Here is a 24,326-nt window from a genome sequence, read left to right as displayed (position 1 = left end):
TTTGTAGTAACTGAGCCCATGTCCATTGGGGAATTCGGTTATGGCTGATGAAATAGATGAAAAACTTCTTTAATACCAAAATAAAATCTGCATGACTCAAAGAGGCAAAAAACTGATGGATGAACTTTTTATTCCCCCAGAAATAATAGAGCATTCTAGAGAATGTGCTTTAAATTTCCAATAACTGCCACAGCCTATTTTAGTAATGGCCTCTGCTGGTTGAAATTACAGATACATGTGGTATATTTAGGATTGTCCACTGTATGTTCCTATTATTCTTAGATACTGGCCATTGACAAAAACAATGACAACAGCCATCAAAATATGGTGCACAAGGAAGAGGGCATCAGATTTTGCCCCGTCTGGGCTTGTGTATAGCATCAGCCAAAAACATATGAAAAATGCACCAAGGTTTCTGTAGCTATACACATAATACATCCATGCTTATAGATGGATGCAATTTAGATAAAGATGTCTAATGTATCACTATTTTAAATTGTCTATTTTAGTGTTATTGCTTTCTGGGTACTAGCAAAAATTATGGAAAAGAATAAATTAAAACCACAGCTTGTCATCAGTATAAAAATGGCTTTCTTTTCTGAAAGACGCTTCATAAAAGAATGCTAATGAATATATACGATGCTACATGTGTCTTTAGAATAAGCAAGAGAAAATGATTTTGAAAGAGATGACTTGTTGATGATCCAGGGCTGCCTAGTAAGTGACCTCGCAACTAGAAATAATTACTATATGACTCCATTTTTGGTGGAAATTAAATTTGGACATCATAATAAATCCAAACTTTATATCAACTTAACTTCCATTCATCTTTTTCCTAGATACTAAAAACAAATTTATAAAAATAATGTGCAAATATTACCCTTTAGACCATTGATGGAATTCTGCTTAACTCTTTTTCATTCTATTCAATGCTGTTTAATTCAATGACATAAATTGAGATTGAGAGTTGACCATCTGCAAGGTACTGTGCCAAATGTAGAAATGCTAAGAGTACATTACATGTAAGATATAAGTCCTATATCTGCTTGCTTTACTGAGCTACAATTTTGTACCCTAATATGAGATTCAGATCACTTTGAAAAATAATTCAAGTTCAAATATCATCAAATAAAATCAAAGTGATAATGCAACATAATGAGCTAATGGTCATATAACATGATTTCAAAGTGAGACAGTGTGACAACTTGGTTCAAACATGTTCTAAAAAGTTTATTGGTGCTACAAGTCTTCTTCTGCTTTCATTTCTTCTACTTTACCACCCAAGTTTTTTTTTTTTTTTTTTTTTTTTGAGATGGAGTCTCGCTCTGTCGCCCAGGCTGGAGTGCAGTGGCCAGATCTCAGCTCACGCAAGCTCCACCTCCCGGGTTTACGCCATTCTCCTGCCTCAGCCTCCTGAGTAGCTGGGACTACAGGCGCCCGCCACCTCGCCCGGCAATTTTTTTTTTTTGTATTTTTTAGTAGAGACGGGGTTTCACCGGGTTAGCCAGGATGGTCTCGATCTCCTGACCTCGTGATCCGCCCATCTCGGCCTCCCAAAGTGCTGGGATTACAGGTTTGAGCCACCGCGCCCGGCCCCAAGTTTTTGTTGTTATCATCCAATGTGCAGATGACTACAGTAGCTGCCGATGCTGCAAACACATCCTCCTATCTCTAGATTCTCCTAGCTTGCCCTCATCTGCTGTGTAGATGATGATGGCCCATGTGTAAATCCAGAGCACAGAATATGTTCTTATTTACCTTCTTCTGTACTCTGCTTCTCTAACTGGAAACCTCCACAGTAGTCCTTGCCTGAATTTGCCATCTTCAGACCCTCTTTCTTGTGCCACCTTTGCTCTCTCTCTCTCTCTCTCCTGCAGGGCCCCACTGTTTAGTGGGCAGGTCTCTTGCTTAGGCCTTAACTCTTCCTCTCTCTGCCTACTCTGCACTGCTTTAAGAGAAACTATCATGATTTACATTAAGGAGGTTAGTGGAAAGCCAGATCTGTTCACTGAACAGTTAACTTGCATGAGCAGAATGAATCAACCTAGGTGTGCATGTTAGTAGTATCCCCAAAGTAGTAATTTGTATTCATATCTGTCCTCTTGCAAAGTATAAGCTTCTTATGAGCAGGGGCTTTGTCTTACCTATCCATTCTCAGAACAAAGTGCCTGCCCACAGTAGGTTCCCAATAACTGTTTTGCTGTTGTTGTTGGATAAAAGAATCTAGTAGTGCTTGAATACATGCATGCTCTTGGGCTGTAAACTTATCATACAGAGCACCCAGGATGGTCTCTGGCTGAAGCCTCATAGCTACTGGCATAAACCCAAGACATGTTCACTGGAACACAATACTTTGGGAAATGCTGTAGAAACTTCTGCCCCTGGCATATGTAGCAGCAGGGGCGACATTTCCCACTATGGGGAGTATCTACTCGGCAGTCCCACAGCATGCCTTAGGAAGCCCCAAGGGCTGCATTGGACACTGACAAAAACCCATGATACAATTCAGAGCTCATAGAACTCGAGCAGCAACTTAAGAACTAACGATGCTACCAGGGCAAAATGAAGATATATTGTCCGAACTCAATTAGGCTACATGGTCTGATACATTGCACACCAATTGATTTACATCATGCTGCAGGGAGACTAAAATTGCTTCCTCAGGCAAGTTATCATCACCACCAGTTTCAATAAAATAAGATGGATAGCCATATTTGCCAACTACAAAATGACAAATGAGATGGTTTCAGGTCCATAGCAGAAGAAAGAGGAGAAAATAGTTCATCTTTGAGCAGACACACTTCATATGCTTGCTGGTAATATCTATGGTGGGAAAACTCAATGGCCAGTTTATAACTTATTTTCACTGAAGGTGTAGTAGGAATATATTTATTTATTTATTTAGAGACAGAGTCTTGCACTGTCGCCCAGGTTGGAGTGCAGTGGTGTGATCTAAGCTCACTGCAAGCTCTGCCTCCTGGGTTCACGCCATTCTCCTGCCTCAGCCTCCCGAGTAGCTGGGACTACAGGTGCCTGTCACCACGCCCAGTTAAGTGTTTTTTTGTATTTTTAGTAGAGATGGGGTTTCACCTGTTAGCCAGGATGGTCTTGATCTCCTGACCTTGTGATCAGCCCACCTTGGCCTCCCAAAGTGCTGGGATTATAGGCGTTAGCCACCGTGCCCGGCCATAGTAGGAATTTTTAAGCATAGTTTACCTGTATTAGTGTATCTGTAATCCCAGGCAACAGAATCCATAGCACTCAATCCTAAAATAATATGCACAAAGTCTTTCTTTAAGGTAAATTCACAGGGGCAGAGATGTAAAATCAAAACCTTCCTTCTCGTAAGCTCCAAGTCTGCTTAGGTCCTATGATGGATGTTTTGCGAACCAGATAATCTGCTTCATTATGATGGGTGTTCATGTCAATTGAGGATCTGACTCACTCTATGGAGCTCTTACCATGCCTACAACTTCGTTAATATATATGTAATCTAGAAAATGACCTTTCTGAATATTCTAAGGCTTGTCTCTACTTTATTGTGGTAGAAACTGATATCAAGGGAAGTGAAAGTAAGGACAGCCAAGCTGTCTTTTTTAACCACAAAGAGTATCACATAACCCGACACTTAGTCAAAACTTAATAGCTGTCGATGAATGAATGATTTAGAAACTAGTACAATGGTATCTAAAAACAATGATATAAACATAGCAGATGCATGGATCCTAGGCCACCAGGTCAATTTTTTCTATTGGGATTATTTATGAGGAAAAAATCCAGTGGCAAGTTCATATGTTTTCCTTTCAGTTGTCCTAGGACCCTTTCCAAAATAGCCTGTTTACACTAATGTGCGTGTAGGTCCAATCAATAAAGTCCAGAGTGCTCAGCCTGGAGTGACGTGGCTCAATCCTGAACAGAACCAAGGTCCATCCCAAATGTGCCGGGAATGGGCAGCTGAGGAACTGCCCAAGTACCTTCAACACTGCACTGCACTACACTGCTCCTACCCTGGCCCCATAGCTGGGCTGGGGCTGTGATTCCCAAACGTGGCACCTGTATTATTCACAGGTTTACACTGCATGCAGAGGGTAGTTCCCAACTTACAGTTTTATAAGTTTTATAGGTTATTAGAATATGGAGGGAAATTGCACACTAGATTTTACATTTAATAACATCCGAGTTAGGCTGGGCATGGTGGCTCATGCCTGTAATCCCAGCACTTTGGGAGGCCAAGGTGGGCAGATCACCTGAGGTCGGGAGTTTGAGACCAGCCTGACCACCATGAAGAAACCCTGTCTCTACTAAAAAATACAAAAAATTAGCCTGGCCTGGTGGTGCATGCCTGTAATCCCAGCTACTTGGAGGGTGAGGCAGGAGAATCACTTGAACCCGGGAGGCGGAGATTGCGGTTAGCCAAGATCACACCATTGCCCTCTAGCCTGGACAACAAAAGTGAAACTCCGTCTAAAAACAAAAACAAACAAACAAACAAACAAAACACCAAAAAAACAAACAAACAAAACCAAGTTAAAAATCATTTGACCAGGAACTAGAAACTATCCTTAGAGTCTTCCACAGTGTCTTAAAAAAAAATGATATAAGTTTCCCAGAAAGTAGCTACAGTTTTTCACTGACTGAAGACTAATTGGCAGTGGAGGCCTGTCATTAATGTGTAACACGTTGGTTTCAGAAATCAGGAATACAACATCTGATCCCCGCCTTCCAGAATTAGTTATTTTTCCCTCTAGTGTATGCTCTTGCATGAAGGAAAAAATAAAGATACAAAAGAGGGAAAAACAGATAAATAGATGCCTCTTCCCTTGTAAATTTACATTCCATTTAAGCAGTTCAATTTTTTTTATGAAAAGAAAATCAATATATAACTTGGATTTTATCATACTTTGACCTATAAAAGCAATGAATAAATAAATAACAACCTAAATGTCCATTCATAGATGATGAGAAAAATTACAGGGCATATCCATTCAAAGGAATTTTGCGTGGTTTATTAGAATCAGGTAGAAGAATACTCAATTATTTGGAAGAAATTTACAATGCATTTTAAGTGAATAAAGAATGTTTCAAAAGAATATTTAAATACAATTCAAATTCTTAAATATTTATATTTATTTGTGCAAAATGCTAATTGGAGCTGTGTCTGGGTAGAGAGAGTTGTCTAGAGGTGAAGAAACTGAGGTTCAGCAGTTTAAATGATTTTTTCTTTTATTGTTATTATAATTATTATTATTTTTGTAGAGACAGGGTCTTGCCATGTTGCCCAGGTTGGTCTTGAACTCTTGGCCTAGAGCCATCCTCCCAAAGTGCTGAGATTACAGGCATGAGCCACTGCGCCCGGCCTTAAATGATTTTTTAAAATTCACATGGCTAGAACATATAGGACTAGGTTTCAAACCTAAATAGAAACACATGAAATTCCTTGGCCCAGGCTCTTTTTACGATGTTACCCCTTATATATAATCTGTATAAGGCTGTATTAACCAGTGATTCCACAGTGGCCTTAGATAAATCATTCAATTTTATTTAATCAAAAGAACATTCTAAAAGAACTAAGTATTGTATCTTTGTTTTATATTTCAAATAAGAGGATTTACATTTACATTTGCTCCTATCAACATTTAAACAATTGAGTTGCAGAGTTAAAAACAGATTTGGGCCGGGCACAGTGGCTCACACCGTAATCCCACTAGTTTGGGAGGCCGAGGTGGGCAGATCACTTGAGGTCAGGAGTTCGAGACCAGCCTGGTCAACATGGTGAAACCCCATTTCTACTAAAATACAAAAAATTAGCCAGGTGTGTTGGCGGGCACCTGTAGTCCCAGCTACTCAGGAGGTTGAGGCAGGAGAATTGTTTGAACCACGGAGGCAGAGGTTGCAGTGAGCCAAGATCGCACCACTGCACTGCAGCCAGGGTGACAGAGTGAAATTGTGTCTGAACGACAACAACAAAACAAAAACAACAAAAAAACAGATTTGATCCTAAAGATCAACTGATTTCATAGCCAACCCACTCCTGTTAAATTTCTCTCACGGAGTCTCCACAACTTCTGGTCATTCCTTGCAGTCTCCAGGGCACAGTTAGGAGCTCAAAGCCCCAGCACAAATACACCAGAACAGAGGGAATGGGACAGCCAAGGAGGCATCATCTTTTTTCTATTGATTCTTTTAAAGCCTTTACAGATAATTGTCTTCATTAAGATCGGGTGAAAATATTTCCAAAAGGAGATTAGATTAGGTGAATCCCCGGGCGTTCAACACCAATACTCTCTAAAATTCATTTTTACTTTTCTACTTTTCTAGCCCAGAGCCAGACTGATTTAATTTCTACTTCACACAAAGACAAGACAGGAGGTGAGTCACACAGTTGGCACTTGATTATGAATCTTGATTGAAGGTGTGGCTAATCAGTCATCCTACCCTGCTTTTCCTTTGTTTTCTTTTTCTTTTTCTTTTTTTTTTTTTTTTGAGACGGAGTCTCGGTCTGTTGCCCGGGCTAGCGTGCAGTGGCAGGATCTCAGCTCACTGCAAGCTCCGCCTCCCGGGTTCACGCCATTCTCCTGCCTCAGCCTCCCGTGTAGCTGGGACTACAGGCGCCCGCCACCTCGCCCGGCTAGTTTTTTGTATTTTTTAGTAGAGACGGTGTTTCACCATCTTAGCCAGGATAGTCTCGATCTCCTGACCTCGTGATCCGCCCGTCTCGGCCTCCCAAAGTGCTGGGATTACAGGCTTGAGCCACTGCGCCCGGCCTTCCTTAGTTTTCTATCTGTTCCTCTTTAATGTTTGTGTAGCAGACAGATGCTATGGTTTATCTTATCCTATCATGTTATCTTTTCTTATTTTTTGAGACAGAGTTTCGCTTTTGTCACCCAGGTTGGAGTGCAATGGCATGATCTCTGCTCACTGCAACCTCTGCCTCCTGGGTTCAAGTGATTTTCCTGCCTCCGTATCCCAAGTAGCTGGGATTACAGGCGTGCACCACCACGCCTGGCTAATTTTTGTATTTTTAGTAGAGACAGGGTTTCACCATGTTGGCCAGGCTGGTCTCGAACTCCTGACCTCAGGTGATCCGCCCGCCTCGGCCTCCCAAAGTGCTGGGATTACAGGCATGAGCCACCATGCCCAGCAGATGCTGTGATATTTTAATGGCTGAAGAGTGGTGTCAGATTTGATGATGGTGATGAAGAAAATAATTTTCATAATTCTTAAAGCATATGAACTTTTTTGAAAGAGAATAAAGTCAGCTTAGTAAGAATAACATTTAAAGGTATGAGAGGATATAGTAACCCTTGAAAGACCAACCTTAAGAGACTTCTCTGATAGCAAGAAAAATAAAGAAATAAAAGAGTAAACAACAAGAAGTGAAAAGGAGCTTTCCTGAGACAACAAACCACAATGCGGGCATTACACAAACGGGAGTTATTTTTATCCTACCCATTTTGGGATTGATGAAAATAATAAAAATCTAAAAAGAGTAATGAATTTAAAGTAAAAGAAAAAGCTTGCTTCCAGTTCCGGCTCTAACACTCAACAGCTGAGAGATATTGGCCAGAGTGACCTCACCTCACTATGCCCCCATTTTTTTGTCTGTGAAGAAAGGTGATACCTGCCTGACTACCTCCCAGGATTGTTGTGCATGTAAACAATGACCAAAACAACAACAAAACAAACAAAAAGGAGTCTATATTTTTTGGAAGATTGAAAGTGCAATGCAATCCTCAGCTGTTTATTATAATTTTTCTCCAAAGTGCTAGTAAGTGTTTATGAGTCTGGGTAACTAACAAAAACTCCCGTGGAACAGCTGGCTAGCAAAATATTTTTGTCTCTGGGGTGAAACAAAAACAACAATGCCATTTTTCTAACATCGGTTATAAAAACCCTAGGCTGGAACATGTAAATTAACTTACTAAAATAGACACACATTGGAAATGGACCCAGACTGGGGAGGAGGGTATCATCAGGTGGCAAGATTTATTTATTTTTTGTCAGTTGGGAGAATGTCAAAGAGCAGGGTGGATCCATGGAAATAGCATTATGGAACAAAATACATTTGGAGTCAGTCCCAGCTCCTTCGCTAACTATGTGACTCTGGGCAAACGATGCACCTCCTTTGACCCTTTAAATTTCTTACCAACAAAATGGGTAAAATAATGGATGTAATAATACTTCCCTTACAGAGTCAGCACATGGATTAAATTAGATAATATTATGAAGCGCCCAGTGCAGAGCCTGGTACATGGCAGATACTCAATGAATGTGAGTTTTTTCTCCATTATTTTCCTAGACTACATACTTGTTTACTATTTTCCCCTATTCCATTTCTTTCTGAGATATGGTTGACCTTGTAGCCTCCCTGTATGTACCAAAGCAACCTGCGTAGAGGATTCCTTTAAAATATTTATGTCAATTCCATCTTTACTCCATTAAGTCTATCTGATTGTAATAAAATCACCCATTCTTTGTCTTACATTAAATTATTTTATTAATCCTATAAAAGTGTCTCATAAAATATAGTATGTAAAGATCTAAGATGCTTGATACAGCTGCTGACCCTTAAGTTGTAAATATGGAACATAAACCAAGGGGAAATTCAGAGAACCTTTCCAATTGCCTTACTCCATTTCTTCAGAATAACACCCAAATAAAAGTATTACATAAAAAAGATTTCATTTTATTTTCCTGGATGGAAAAGGATTAACACTAAGCAACAGTGCCTGAAAGTTATTATTATGGTTTGTGTGTGTGTGTGTCTGTGTGTGTGTGTGTGTATGGATGGTACTCAACTTCTTTTCCTTCAGTAATTCCAGTTTTTTTTCCATTTTTTTTTAAAGAAGGTAGTTCCTCTTCTTGGTCCAGTGAAATCCTCCAAATTCAGTTAAATGTAACTTCTGGGAATTCTCAGATTACATATGGGCCCTCCCTCCTCTACCTAACACCCAGTAGAAATTGTTTATCTTTCCCTTGTACATCCTAACATTTTGTCTATACCATTGGGTACCTTTGAAATCAAGCTCTACCACGGATGTCCAACCTTTTGGCTTCTCTAGGCCACATTGCAAGAAGAATTATCTTGGGCCACACATAAAAAACACTAAACACTAACGACAAATAATCTTAAAAAAAAAGGGGGCCAGGCATAATTTTTATAATATCCGCCACCACAGATAAGCAAAAAAGTCCTTGCATTCAAAGGGCTGGACATGGCTGTAAGTCTATCCTTTCTACATGGTCCCAAGACATAGCACACAGTTTGGAACAGAGGTGGCATTTGTGTGAATTTTGGTTGAAGGTGTGGATGATCAGTCCTCTCTTCCCCTTATTTCCTGTTGGCCCTTTCTTAAAGTTTGCAGTGTGTGACCATATGGTGCTATTTTAAGAGTTTGAGAAGTGGGTTAGATACGATGTTGGAAGAAAGACAACCATTTGACTTCCCCTTTCCATCTTCCCTGGGTTGCATCACTGTTTTAAATTATATCACAGAAATTTCCATTGTAATTTCAAGAATAGTATATTCTGTCAGCATTACATTTGAAAATGATTAACTTGAAATGCTTCTTAAACAGTACACAGAGTACCTTATTATCTGATAGTCACTTTCTCCAGCAAAATCTTGGAGAATTTTTTGACATTATCTTTGTTGCCCCATGGTGACTTACGAGGCATGCTCCAGAAAATTCTCTATTAAAGAACAGAGGTTCCAATAGTGCCAGCCAAAATTTCCTAAAGTTTATTTACAATGTGATTCATTCCTGGAGTCCATCATTCTCTATCCATTTAACTCATGCAATCACATTGAATGTTCACAGTATATATTACTGTTCAAATTCTTTCAAATACTCTGTGTACCGTTGCAATGGTAATTCACAAGTAGAAGTGAATAACATTCCCCACCACAAGGATCCTTGAAGGAAACTGAAAACAAAAGCCATATCTTTGTTGAATCCAGTTTGCTCACATTTCAACACACATAACTCCACTGAACTGGCCATCACAGCAAAAGCCACAACACACACACACAGCAGCATGGAGCTTAACCACACAACTCAACAGACAATGCAGACAAACTTGAGTATAAACCAAGATTTTTCTACCTCTTTTCATAACAGGTTAGTGCTGGCCCTCAGTGTTGGTGTACAGTTTTTATGGCATGGGAAAATAGGGATGTTTCTGCCCTATAAAAATAAATGTGTTGAAGGCTTTAGTTTGAGCTTACACAATGTCAGAAAGTTCCAAAGGCACTGGCACAATACAAAAAAAAGAATCTTACAAACAAATATATATCATCAAAACACATGGCAAGATACTAAGAAAACACTGGTAGGAAAACTACTGGTTTCTCAGGTGATTTATGCAACAGTTTTCAATACCTTCTTGAAAAATAAGGAGTAAGAAAGGCAGGCTAGTGGGTCTTTGGTGGGGTATATCTTGTCACCAACCACCACTCATAAAATCTTTAGCTTTAAACTGCTTAGTAGATCATTTTCTCTCTGCAGAAGTAAAAAGCATAGAACCCTCATTGTTCTTAATATTTTAAGCCTTGGGAAGGGCTAAGGGAAGGAGCATAGAAATACATGCACTATCTTTAATAAAGAAAGGAATATGACGAATAAAAATAAAAATATAAAGAATAATTATTATTCCTTCCTTTTATATATCGTAATATAAACTTCTTTTCAAACTTTAGTTCTGTACAGATACTTGTTCACATGTAACATCTTTTTCTACTCTGGAAAGGGATGGGACAGAAAGATAAGCAGAAAACATGAAGTTCTGAATTTGAATAAAAGAAACACTTTTGCTGTTACGTCAAGAATGCAAGGTGGGCAACAGGGCTAGAAATAGGAAAATTGGAAAAATTTCATTGGACTTAATGATTCATAATTCCTCAAAAAATAAAACTTACCACATTCTGTGCAAATTTTTCAAAAGATGTTCTGCGATCCATTGAGTTTCCAGACTTACGTATGTGGGGTAGGATAGGGTGAAGGGAAATAAAGGAAGATTAAAAAAAAAAAAAAAAAAGCAAGGAAAACAGAGCAGAAAAAGACAGGATAATGAAATGATGCAATGCCAAATCCATGTTCTAAATCAGAAGGCCCATGGAGGTAGGAAAGCCGCCGAGGGAGGCTTCTTCTCACAGGACATGGGCTCTGCTTTCATTAGTGCTAACACCAAAAACTTCCCTTGTACAAACAAAATGGTGTGATTCAAGCAAAATCAAATTAAGCCGAAATGAAGTAGATATGTGAAGGCTTTATACTGACATTTGCAGAGCCTAAATATTTAAAAATCTAGCAGCATATCCTCAGAATTTCCTCAAAACTTTTATCAGAAAAAATTTCTGTTGACAACATCATTAATTCTATAGAGCATTAATGTCTAATAGAACTTTCCAAAAGGATGGAAATCTCATTCTATGCTGTCCAATACAGAAGTCTCTAGCTGTGGTTATTAAGCATTCGAAATTTGGCTACAACGTTATATAATTTTAATTTACTAAGATTTAAACAGTCCCAAGTGGCTAGTGACTGCTGTACTGGATAGTGTTACTATAAAGTATGCATTTCCAGTTGTAAAGGCAATGGACTTAAAAAAATCTTATTAGCCTATATGATGATCATGAACTACACAAAATTATAATTTAAACTCAGAATTTCAAGAAGCTGTGAACTATTTTAACATTAAAAATAATGAATGGTGTTGATGTTTATGTCCAGGTTTTCTCTTCCCTGTTATATCGATTGCATAAGGAGTTACGAACAGAGAGACATTGATTATTAACATTGTCGAATAGTGAGGTCTACTACAATGCTCCCATAATGTGCTTGGCTACCGTGCTAGGTGTATAAAATTCATCACAGGGATATTAATTGATTCAGGATAAATGCCAAATGAAAATATTCGGAAGCAAACATTCCTACATTTTGTCATCTATTATTGAAAAAGGTGAGTCTACTTTCAGTTATGCGGCCTGTGGTTCAAAACATACATTCTAGCTTAGTAAGCAAAGAAACCCCTCTTGAAGTTTTTGACCTAATGACTTTGTTACTTTCTTTTCTTTTTTGTAATTTTGATTCCTTGAAACTAGGCATACAGAAGACTAACATGAAACATGAAAACAGCTTCTAATAAATTTTGCAAAGCATGAACATCTGCAGAAACGAACAAACAGAAAGTAATACAATAAGCAATAAACAAACAGAAACAACTTAAATGGCCCTTATAAAATGCAAAGGTTTGGGGGAGGGTCTTGGAGTATGTTCACTTACCATTAGTCCCATACCCTGGATTCAGCAGAGGTAATTACTCCAGATAATTATAACTGAGAACTAGGTCAAGAAAAAACAACTCACAAAAAAACCAATACCTTTTTCTTTGCCTGTAGAAGCTCCTGATAGGCACTGGATCTTATAAAACGTGGGTATGAATCACTTTTCATCAGTTTGTAAATGTGCTCCTAAAAAGAAATAATGGTTGAGGTGCTTCTTTATTATTTCTTGGGAAAAGTAAAATATTATGATGCCACACATGGCTAAAGAACAAATCTAGTAGCAGCTAAAAATAGCTGATTAGAATACCTTCTCTTTACAGGATATTTAGATCTTCAAATTCAATATCTCATTCATGGGATCATTGTTTAAATTGGTTTAGGAGCTACTGAGGAGGCAAATCACATCTAGTCATTAAAAAAATGGAATTTGATTAATAAAATGTCAGAAAATAACCTCAAATCAAGTTGTTGACTTATATAGATCACTAGAGAATACAACTAAATTTGCTGTCTCTTAAAATTACTCCAGGCCTGAAGTGAGTAATGTTAACTCAGACTGAGTAATCACCCTGGATACTTTCGGCCTCTACATTTACTGGAAGGGTGCCAACTGCCAAGATGAATGAGATCATCTCTTTGGTACAAATTGCATGGAAAATCGTCTTCCACACCCACCTTGGGTCAGAGCACAAGTTCAAAAATAAATTTTGTGATATTTAATTGCTAAGTCTCCAAATTTGTGTGCTCTTTCTTATTACTTACTCAGTGACAGATTAGGTAAATATTTGATCATTCACCCCTAAGAAGTTTGCAATATTCTGTTTTGATGATGAATTTTGGTAGACAAAGAAGTCAAAAAAAAGGAAAAAGGTACTCATTCAATTCAATCTTGACCCAATCTAGGGAGATTCTACTCTGGTCTACTGCAGCTCAGGGAGCTAACATGTGTCTTGATCTTCCTATTCTAGTGAAATACCAGTTAGGTGTAGAGCTTGGAACTATTGGAGAGTATTCTGAATGTCCAAATTTTCTTTCTTTTTTTTTTCTTGAAGAAAATACCTGTTTCAAGAAATGACTCCAGTTCTCTGGTCTTAAACATAGCAGCAATAATTTGAAGTTACTTTAAACCCATTTAAAGACATTCAGGATTAAGTCTCAAGACCTAGCCCAAGGGTGATCTTCAAAGAATGTTAAGTTTGGACTGTATGGGAATTTGTTTGAAAAGTAGAGCAATGGCTGGTTTTGGAATGAAGCATTTTGAAATTCAGATTCTACCTTGCTCAAGAACTACCTCTTACAAATAGGGTAAATTTAGGCCAACTTTTTCATCTCTCTGATCCTTAATTTTCTAATCTATAAAATGCATTGTTGTGATGATTAAAGGAATAATAAATATGTTGCGAAGCATGGGGTGTGGATAGTAAGTGCTCATATATACTTGGATATATGGCAGGTACTCTTTTAAGTGCTTTTCTGTATTAGTTAGTGTGAGCCTTACAAAACCCCTACGGGCTTGGTAACCATTATGTCCATTTTACAGGCGAAGAAACAGAGGCATGTAGAAGTGGTCACAGAGCAGAGCTGAAATCAGAACCCAGGCAATTTAGCTAACGATATGATTTTTTTAAAAACCACAGAAAAACTAGAATTAAATATCTGAACTTAACTGAAAAATAAATCTAGGGCCAAGTGGTAATGTTTTCTAGAGAAAAAAAATTTTTTTTTCTATAAGAAAAGAGGATCCTCTTAGGCAAGAATATTTTTAAGTGACACCGATAACCAAAAAAAGTTCTTTTTTAAACCTCAGGAAGGGCATTCCAAACATGTTACACATTGTTGCCTCTAGAAAGATGCTTGACATTTTATCTTGAACTGAAAGAAAGAAAGATCAGCGGACTAGTGAGCAGTAGGGCCAGAATTTCTGGTCTGCTCTCTCTCATGTGTCTCTCTAGAGTGTAATCATTTCTACATCGGAAACCACGGCTGAACCACATGGGATAGGTATCCAGTCACTGTTAAAAGTCATGTTTTCTACACAGTTGCTGATTTCTTTAAATGAAAGCCAAGGAGAAATATATTTTCTGTAGAGCATGGAAATAAGGAAGGATATTCGTGTATCTCATTCTTTGTCTTCTATATTTTATTTTAGTAATGTGTGTGTTTTTAAAAGGTACTTTTTAGAATTAATATTCTTCTCCAAAAGAAGTTTAAGAAATTATGGAGTATGCACGTTCTGATTTAAATACCAACTTCAACACATCATTAGGGAGTGGGTGCAGTGGCTCATGCCTGTAATCCCAGCACTTTGAGAGGCTAAGGTGGGAGGGCTGCTTGAGCCCAGGAGTCAGAGACCAGCCTGGGCAACATAGGGAGACCCACCCTGTCTCTACAAAAAAAAATTTTTTTAAAATTAGCCAGGCATGGTGGTGCATGCCTGTGGTCCCAGCTACTTGGGAGGCTGAGGTAGGAGGATTGCTTAAACCTGGGAGGCCAAGGCTATAGTGAGCCATGATCATGCCACTATAGGGAACAGAAAGAGACCTTGTTTCCAAAAATGAAATGAAATGAAATGAAATAAAATAAAATAAAATACCACATTATCAGCAAACACTATCCCCTCAAAAGAAGTTGATTTTTCTTCTTGAGTATCAGTATTTTTTGAGAGAAGGCGGAAATTCAAGTTGTTTTTACAAAGGGAATTAAGATCCAGTTTGAGAAAAGATGACTAACAATTTGTCTTAGGAAATTAGAATCAGTTTTCTTTATTTTTTCTTTCTGTAGGCTAAAAAATTAACTTGAAAATTTAAGAAATGTCAGAATCTAATATTTGATTTTTTTTTTCACCAGAGATAAAACTGGTTTGAGTTTGACATAACTTTAAGCTAATTCAGTTTGAATAATTTATAATAATGAATAATTCAGGAATGTCAGAGTCTTGGAATCTCTACATTGAAGATGCCTTAAAGATTTTAAATCTTTTTTAAAAAATGTTTTAAAAAATCTTTTACTGAGATGGGGGCCATCACTAGATAATGTTTGCTCACTTATTGGGGGAACAGAGTAGAAAATGAAGTAAAAGTTTTAAAATATTTCAAATATGTCCCTTCATATAAAAATATTCAAACTTAGAAAATATTCCCAGGTTTTAAAAATCTATTCAGTTTAATGTGTCTTTGTTCCTTCCTAGATCAGTTAAAGTTGTTTTACAGTTATCTAAATTGAAAATGTTAGAAATAGCTGCCATTTATAATGAAAATAAAATGAATATACCCAACAATCACCTTCTCAGAAGCACATTTGTGACGTGAGGCCCACCGTACACCCACCTGAGCATCTTCAAATGTGTATCGTCCAGGTTCCTTCACGTTCTGTGTGGTTTTGTCATAACTCTTGGAATCCAAGTTAATGGCACTGGGGGCTCCAGGAGCCAGAAACTCTTGCCATATTTCCTGAACTCTTGAGGGCACTTCTTTAATAGGCCTTTTTTTCAAGTCCTCCACTGCCAGCCAGAATCTATACAAAATGTGAGATCAGGTGTTTACTCTGACGGCCCATCATCTGAAAATCCTTGTGATCTTTACGGATCATGCAGTTCATCATGATGATTCACAGCCAACTCACTTTCTCTGAGGGCTTCCAGTATCAGGGTGGTACTGACTATATTCAAAGGTATAATCTTCTTTGGAAGGAATTATGAAAAACAATCTCTTTTAAGTGTTTGTTGTTAAAAGCAGATCTGTCAGAGCCCTGTATAACATTCATTTTATCTAAGGAAAGTAGCACTGCTAACTGTTTATTGAAAACGAAGAGGAGTTTGAAGGGAATTAAAGGTGTGGGACATGGAGCCTCCAATTGGGAGACAAAGTCATGCACTGTGTTCTTTGGATCTTCTGTCCATTTGAGCAATGGGGGCTAGTGTGGAGAGCCTTTTCTGTTCTAGCTTGTAAGGGAATTACAAAGAAGCTTTGCTGGAGTTAAAAGAGGCCTGGATATAAGATCAGAAAATGCCCTGGCTGGAAAAATAAAAACAATTAACTAATGATAAGCTAATTTAATTGAGAGAGTTATGGAATGACCGAAGCAGCAAGCTTTCACATGGAATTACTTGAAAAGTTTAAATGTGTAGAGGCATCATTTCAATTTAGAAGCCACAGAAGAATATGTACTGACTTACTTCTGCATATAGACTATATTTATAGTATATATATACTGAAAGAACCTGGGAGTGTGTTTTGGTTAATAACAGCAAGTGGCAAAGTCCAGTGAGAAGGGGCCACATTGTATTAATTGGTTGCATTTCTTCAATATTTGTCTCTAGGTTAGAGCTTGCTGGTTAGATCTCCAGAAATAATGTTTAAAAGATAAATGACTATATCATAATTTGTTAATAGAAACAAACACTCTACATTAAATGTTGCCACTAGGACTGTGTTATCCTCTGTAAACACTCTTACTGCTCTAATAGCAGATGCAGTCAAGGAAAGGCAAAGACGGCCACAGAGACAGCAAACTTCAGGCTACAGAGTCTTAACAGAGGTGATCAGCAGTACCTTCGTAACTACTAAACTTTAACTTGACCATTAATAAATAATCAGAAATCAGTAATGAAGTGCATGAGCCAGAATTAGAATATCAACTACTACTCAGGCTAGTGATTGTTGAGTTTTCATTTCCAGATTTTGTTTTTTTATAATATATGTAACAGAGGATAATCTAACTTTGACAATGCCTCAAACAGGAAACTACCACCATGACTTTTAGAAAGGAAGGCTCAAGACCATTCCCACTTAAAACACAGATTTAGACACTGTAATAGGAATACTATGCAAGGCTGGGCGTGGTGGCTGACGTCTGTAATCCCAGCACTTTGGGAGGTCGAGGCGGGCAGATCATCTGGGGTTGGGCATTTGAGATCAGCCTGGCCAACATGGTGAAACCCCGTCTCTACTAATAATAGAAAAATTAGCTGGGCATGGTGGTGAACGCCTGTAATCCCAGTTACTCGGGAGGCTGAGGCACGAGAATCACTTGAACCCGGGAGGAGGAGGTTGCGGTGAGCCGAGATCATGCCACTGCACTCCAGCCTGGGCAACAAGAGCAAAACTCCGTCTCAAAAGAATAAATAAATCAATCAATAAAAAGGAATACTATGCGTAATCCGAGGGAGCAGGAGTTTTGAAATTAACATATGCTCAGTCAAGTTCATTCCAGCACACTTTGAACACATCAATCAAAACAAAGTCTCTGTCCTCAAAGAATGAATAGAGAAAAAGATAAACCATTTAAATGGCCATAACATCAGGAAGTACATGAATGGCTCTCCGGGAAGAGAATGAACCAGACAGTCTGGGAATGGCAAGCAGGAAAGAGTCCCTCTGCTGGGGCAAGTGCTGGATTGGAAAAGGGGGATCTAGAAAAAGCTATTCTGAATCCAGTGACATCTGAAGTGGGCCTGGAAATAAGCATAAAATATAAAAGGGTTGAGAAGTTAATAACCACACCTACACTGACATGTAGGTGCAGGCACTGCTCTAAGTGATTCACATATTAACTCATTTAATTCCCACAGTAACTCTATAAAGCAAGTTCTATTATTCCGCTCATTTTAGAGAAGAGGAAACTGAGCCTATGAAGATGGAGTTGCTTATTTAAGATTGCTCACTATCAGTGTCACGGCTGAGGTTTGCCCCCAGAAAATCTGCAGCAGATGATGTGCTCACAAGCACTCCCTCACATGGTCTTTCTAACAGCATCGTTGCCTTTCTTAGTCTCACCATTACTGTAATTATTGTAATAGCTTAATAGCATGGAGGAGCCGGGTGCAATGGCATGCACCTGTGGTCCTAGCTACTCAGGAGGCTGAGGGGGAGGATCACTTGAGCCCAGGAGTTCAAGCCTGCTGTGAGCTATGACAGTGCCTCTGAACTGCAGCCTGGGTGTCAGAGAAAGATCCCATCTTTCTTAAAAAAAAAAAAAAAAAAAAAAAAATCTTATATCCTTTATTTCATGGTAGCTGGAACCTAAGTAAGTATTTTTAATGTCTTTGATTCTTGATTTCCTCATCAGTAAAATGGGATGATAATGCTTATTTCACTGGGTTTCCACTGGATTAATTGGTTTCCATTGGATTAGTTGATTAAATTAATTCCATTAAGCTATACTAATGATATAAATTATATAGAAGGTGCTGAAAAGTACCTGGCATATTTTTAGTCACTCAAAGATAAAAACTCATGATATTACTACATTTTCTTAGCACTTGCTCTATGCTATGTGTTTTGCTCGAAAAAAAGAATGAGGGAAATTCATCATAAAATTTCAAGTTTCTTCTCTCTATTAGGGAGAACAGAGGGTGTATTTGAAGCATAAGTAGTTATCGAGAAACAGTGCTTCTTACATTTTTCCTGTCCTAATATTTGAAAAAAAAAAAAAAGCTCAGATGAGTGACACACTCTCACTGATAGCAGGAGGGCAGCTGTTTGGGTAAGATGCATGGAGAGTTATTTTATTTGAAGTGCAATTCACAGCCCTGTTGACCACTGGACCATTTTGTCTCCTTCAGTGTGTGACACAGATATGTCAGTGGAAGCAGAGTAGGGCTCAGATTTGGGGAGCAGTGGACAGTAGCTTGGTACTGGTTTAGGAAGCCAAGAATGCCACCTACATGCAATCTGACCTCCTTAGCCATACTTTCTCGGTTTAAGCTTCCTCAGTCATGCTTTTCTCATCTATAAAATGAGGCAATATTTACACTTTATGTTGGTTTTGGTGGTTAGATGTGTGATGATCAGAAATAATGAATACAAAATAAAACGTAGCATATTATAAAAGTAGCAGATATAAATATATTCTGGTGTCTTGTAGGTATTCAAGAATTAATCCGGCCAGGCGCGGTGGCTCAAGCCTGTAATCCCAGCACTTTGGGAGGCCGAGACGGGTGGATCACGAGGTCAGGAGATCGAGACCATCCTGGCTAACCCGGTGAAACCCTGTCTCTACTAAAAAATACAAAAAAAACTAGCCGAGCGAGGTGGGGGCGCCTGTAGTCCCAGCTACTGGGGAGGCTGAGGCAGGAGAATGGCATAAACCCAGGAGGTGGAGCTTGCAGTGAGCCAAGATCCGGCCACTGCACTCCAGCCTGGGCAACAGAGCGAGACCCCGTCTCAAAAAAAAAAAAAAAATATATATATATATATATATATATATATAAAGAATTAATCTAATCTACATCTTTCATTTATCTACTGATCTATACTTACTATGATAGGCATATAGTAGATACTCAAGAAATATATATATGTATACATAATATGTGCATATATATAAGATAATCTAATATTTCTTAAATATAATTACTTAGCCTAGAGTCTAGTATGGCATAGGATGATTAAGATAAGAAATGATTAAAGCTTGAACTAAGAAATTGGCAGTAATTCAATTCATGCCTGAAACCTAGTATCCACATGCTCTTTTTCCAAAAGCATCTTCTCTCTTCCTATTTTGATGGTTTATCTCCTCCCCACTGTCCAGCTCTTAGCCTAGAAGCAATTTCCCCTAGTATCCCTTTGCTGATCTCTAACCCTGGGCTACGCATCCCTCTGTGCTTCTTGCAACTAAACACCCGGGATTTTGTGCTGCGTATTTGTTTTCTTGTCTGTATCTACCAATAGACTGTAATTTTAATGACAGAAGGAGATGTTTTTATTTGGCTGGGCAAGGCTGGTAAGGTTTATTACTTGTTTTTTTCTTTTTTTTTTTTTTTTGAGATGGAGTCTCGCTCTGTGGCCCAGGCTGGAGTGCAGTGGCGCCATCTCGGCTCACTACAAGCTCCGCCTCCCGGGTTCCCGCCATTCTCCTGCCCCAGCCTCCCAAGTAGCTGGGACTACAGGCGCCCGCCACCTTGCCCGGCTAATTTTTTGTATTTTTAGTAGAGACGGGGTTTCACCGTGTTAGCCAGGATGGTCTCGATCTTCTGACCTTGTGATCCGCCCGTCTCGGCCTCCCAAAGTGCTGGGATTACAGGCTTGAGCCACCGCGCCCGGCCTATTACTTGTTTATTTACTCATCATGATACAAATAATACCAGCATGTTTTCAAAAACTTAGAGAATGAGAGGAACATCCATCTCCCCAGCCACTAAAATGCCTAAAGTATCCTTTATCTCTGCTTTATTTTTAATGCATTCTTTTTTCTTCTTCTTCTTCTTTAGACAGAGTCTTGCTCTGTTGCCCAGGCTGGAGTGCAGTGGTGCAAACTTGGCTCACTGCAACCTCCACCTCCTGGGTTTAAGTGACTCTCATTCCTCAGCCTTCCCAGCAGCTGGCACTACAGGCATATGCCGTCATGCCCAGTTAATTTTAATTTTTATTTTTTGTAGAGATGGAGTTTGCCATGTTGGCCAGGCTGGTCTCAAATTCCTGGCCTCAAGAGATCCACCTGCCTCGGCTCCCAAAGTGGTGGGATTACAGGCCTGAGTCCGGCGCCTAGCCTTTTAATGAATTCTTGCACTCAATCATTGACAATGTGACCTCAATATAGAAAATGTTATTAGTAGGCTTAATACAGAACTTTAGCAACTTTAGCAGCAAGATCTTGCAAAAGCACAAGCATGAAGGATTCCCGTAAACTGGAAGAAGCATAGGAAGCTGCATGCCAGCAATCCATGCTAGGCACACATAGTGAGTGACACTCCTCCAGGTTCTGCCTGTGGGCATCTTGCTTCATCCATGTGACATGTGTCAGCGTCCTACATCTTTCTGAATGGTTTGGGATTCCTGTTAAATCTCCTGAAAAGAACGTGACCATGCCTGGCACTACTTCGTTCCAATGAAAATAAATGAATGCAGAGACCTTTCAGCAAATGAATTTTACAGGACCGTGTAAGTCATGGAAAAGTAAAAATTGGGCATCAGGTTTCAAAAGAATCATGAATGAAAAAGCTCACGAAAAAACAGTCTTATATAGTGGAAAGTTATCACTCCCTTCAAAGATGTTAAATAGGCCGGGCGCAGTGGCTCAAGCCTGTAATCCCAACACTTTGGGAGGCCGAGATGGGTGGATCACGAGGTCAGGAGATCGAGACCATCCTGGCTAACATGGTGAAACACCGTCTCTACTAAAAAAAATACAAAAAACTAGCCGGGCGAGGTGGCAGGCGCCTGTAGTCCCAGCTACTCGGGAGGCTGAGGCAGGAGAATGGCGTGAACCTGGGAGGTGGAGCTTGCAGTGAGCTGAGATCTGGCCACTGCACTCCAGCCTGGGCCACAGAGCGAGACTCCATCTCAAAAAAAAAAAAAAAAAAAAAGATGTTAAATAGAGCTATTAAAATCCACTCTAATGTCTTATATTTAAAAATGCAATTTTCAGATCCTCCTTATGTTAGCAAATTTTAAAACTATATAAAGACGATGTTTACAACAGATGGGCAGAACGGGTGTTGCTGTCTCACGAACAGCTCAATGCTGTGCTGCTCTCAATTGCCCTGTGGCTATTATTTAAACATGCAAACAGAATGAGACAGCCCAGTGGTTTCGTTTCAAGTTATTTGATAGAGCTGCCCAGTCTCTTCTCCTCTAACTTGCTTGAGAATTGATACACAAAGATAGTCAACATTGACAAACAGATGATATTTTAATTGAACTTCATAAATGTTGTTGGCCAATCTCCACTTTGCCAAACGTTGCTCTCTGTACTGCATTTCTTTACAGAGTCCATTTCAAAGCCACCAAATTTGTATAGTTAAAACATCTGGAGGCACAGAGACGGCGTAAAAATAAGTTATAAGAAATTGATACGTGGGACAGCCTTTGCCTTGCTATCTTTTTTCCCTTCATTAGGTGGTAGAAATTCAGTGGGTTCATAACATCATTATGATGTTAGTGGAGGATCTATTACCTCCAAAATAACCAGACACATCACAGACAGTATTTCTCTGGCTTATAAGATCCAAGCAATGTGTCTTACCTTAAATTTTCCGAGCTGAATTCTGACTCTAGAAATTTAAGGAACTGTTCTCTCCCAACTGGGTCTTTCAATGCCTCGTCCATGCCGAAGCCCCATCGTTTTACCCTCTGCTGGCTCGGTTCTTTGCTATAGAAGATAAAACAAAGGCAAACACATTCCTTTCCTTAGAATTCCAATTTTTTTTGTTATTACATACCCCTTTAAAATCATGTGTGCCTCAAAGTTCCCATCTTTACCTTTTGTTTCAAAAAACTCTCTCTCTGATTAATGGCTCTGCATGAAATCATCATGTACATTAGTATTAATAATAAAGTCTAACATTTATTGAGCATTATGTGCTAAGCACTTTACAAAAATGGTCTCTTTTAGTTTCTGCCAGCCACTTTATGAGATAGGCACTATTAATCTTATTATTTACAGATAAGGAAATTGAGGCATAGAGTTATCACTTGCCAATGTCAGGCAAGTAAGAAGGGGCAAAGATCCAGATGTTCTGACCTCAATGCCATACTTCTTTTCTTTCTTTGTTTTGAGACGGAGTTTCGCTCTTGTCAACCAGGTTGGAGTACAATGGCGCGATCTCGCCTCACTGCAACCTCCGCCTCCCAGGCTCAAGAGAATCTCTTGCCTCAGCCTCCTGAGTAGCTGGGACTACAGGCGCCTGCCACCATGACCCGCTACTTTTTGTATTTTTAGTAGAGATGGGGTTTCACCACTTGGGCCAGGCTGGTCTCGAACTCTTGACCTCAGGTGATCCACCTACCTCAGCCTCCCAAAGTGCTGGGATTACAGGTGTGAGCCACCACACCAGGCACACATTTCTTAACCACTATGCCACACAGTATCATGCAGGTGTATTGAACTGGGGAAAATGCATTGGTAACCAAAAGATCTCAATACTAGCCTATGATTCTGGTGTCAATTAAATCTGTGACCTAATCCTAGCTGAGTCACAATATTTTAGGGTTCCAGCTTTCTCATCTGTAAAATCTTTAATTTGTGGATGAAGAGTTCTGGGCATGTCCAGTGTTTAAGATTCATGGCTGGATGCAAAAGAAAGAGATAGTCCAGAAATGCAATCTAGAGAACTTATAGAAATACGACAGAGTACCAATCTTTTCTTTGTAAAGTGATATGCCATGATCTTTCTATGACTCTGTTAAGATTGATGATGTAATTCTTTCCCTATATAGCTCATGAAGGAAACTAGGGAGTTCTAAGTGGTGCTTTGCTTTTCTTAGGAAGTAAGTGTCTTGCCAGTTTCTCTTACAGTGTTTATGGTAAGACCATTTTGTTTTAAAATTCAATTTATAAAGACATACTTGGGTTGGGCTTAAGTATGCATGGCTTTAGCATTGATTTTACTTGAATATATGAGCCTTTGTGACTATGTGGGTTTTCCAGGAAGATAATAGCAATGAGCTTAATTTCAAGAACTGAAGATCCTAACTCTGAATAATTGCACCTCTAATTTTGGGATGGTCTTTCCAGCAATGCAAATCTTAATGCAAACGTGAATGTCTAAGGTTCAAAAGCCATTATCTCAAACAAGAATGTTAGATATGAGCCAATGGAGACAGAGAACAAAATTACGTTCACAATTAGCCAACAATAAATTCCTTCCCATTTCACTCAGACCCTGAAATACAGCAACATATTTGCGAGAAAGACAAAATGCCACCTACCTTGCTTCAAGCTCCCAGAAAGTGGTGTCATCGGACAGCCATGGGTTAGAAGGATCAGGTGGCAAGAGAAACGGGTCGTATTCTAAATACTGTTCCGTGTAACCTAGTAAACTAGGAAGAGAAAACATTTCCACTTTCTTTAGTTTTCTGACTGGAGTTGCAGCCAGTCCAAAGCAAGGAAAACAATATAAAAATGCGGGACCGAGGAATTCTTGCTCACTTAAACAATGAAATCCAATGGCAATCTTCATGTTTCAATAACTTTCATGCAACAACTTATTGTGCTTTTTGGCAGAAAATTGTGGCTAAAGATTCCATCTCTCCTCATGCCTAAGCTATATAAAGCAATATCCCTTGTTTAACATGAAGCACTATGGAAGAGGTCAGTGTGT

The 24,326-nt window shown here is 39.0% G+C and overlaps 1 protein-coding gene across 18 annotated transcripts in view; it reads right to left on the bottom strand.

The window, feature by feature from the left end:
- Window positions 1-24,326, bottom strand: part of RGS7 (regulator of G protein signaling 7) — a 581,407-nt gene that overhangs the window by 15,366 nt on the left and 541,715 nt on the right. For 7 of the 18 annotated variants that reach the window (XM_023216276.1, XM_023216274.1, XM_031936580.1 and 4 more), the window contains 4 exons: window positions 23,935-24,045; window positions 22,250-22,375; window positions 15,613-15,799; window positions 12,383-12,472 (listed from right to left, as the gene is read on the bottom strand). In XM_023216276.1, coding sequence (XP_023072044.1) covers window positions 12,383-12,472; window positions 15,613-15,799; window positions 22,250-22,375; window positions 23,935-24,045 — 514 coding nt within the window. Of the gene's footprint in view, window positions 1-10,106; window positions 10,188-10,918; window positions 10,973-12,382; window positions 12,473-15,612; window positions 15,800-22,249; window positions 22,376-23,934; window positions 24,046-24,326 lie in introns of all 18 variants that reach the window. The other 11 variants (XM_023216275.1, XM_023216273.1, XM_023216277.1 and 8 more) reach the window with 5 other exon arrangements.

The sequence above is a fragment of the Piliocolobus tephrosceles genome, chromosome 1 (genome assembly GCF_002776525.5).
Source record: "Piliocolobus tephrosceles isolate RC106 chromosome 1, ASM277652v3, whole genome shotgun sequence".
NCBI lineage: Eukaryota > Metazoa > Chordata > Mammalia > Primates > Cercopithecidae > Piliocolobus > Piliocolobus tephrosceles.
The sequence above is the reverse complement of the archived record's forward strand: the minus strand, read 5'-3'. Positions and strand labels throughout refer to the sequence as shown.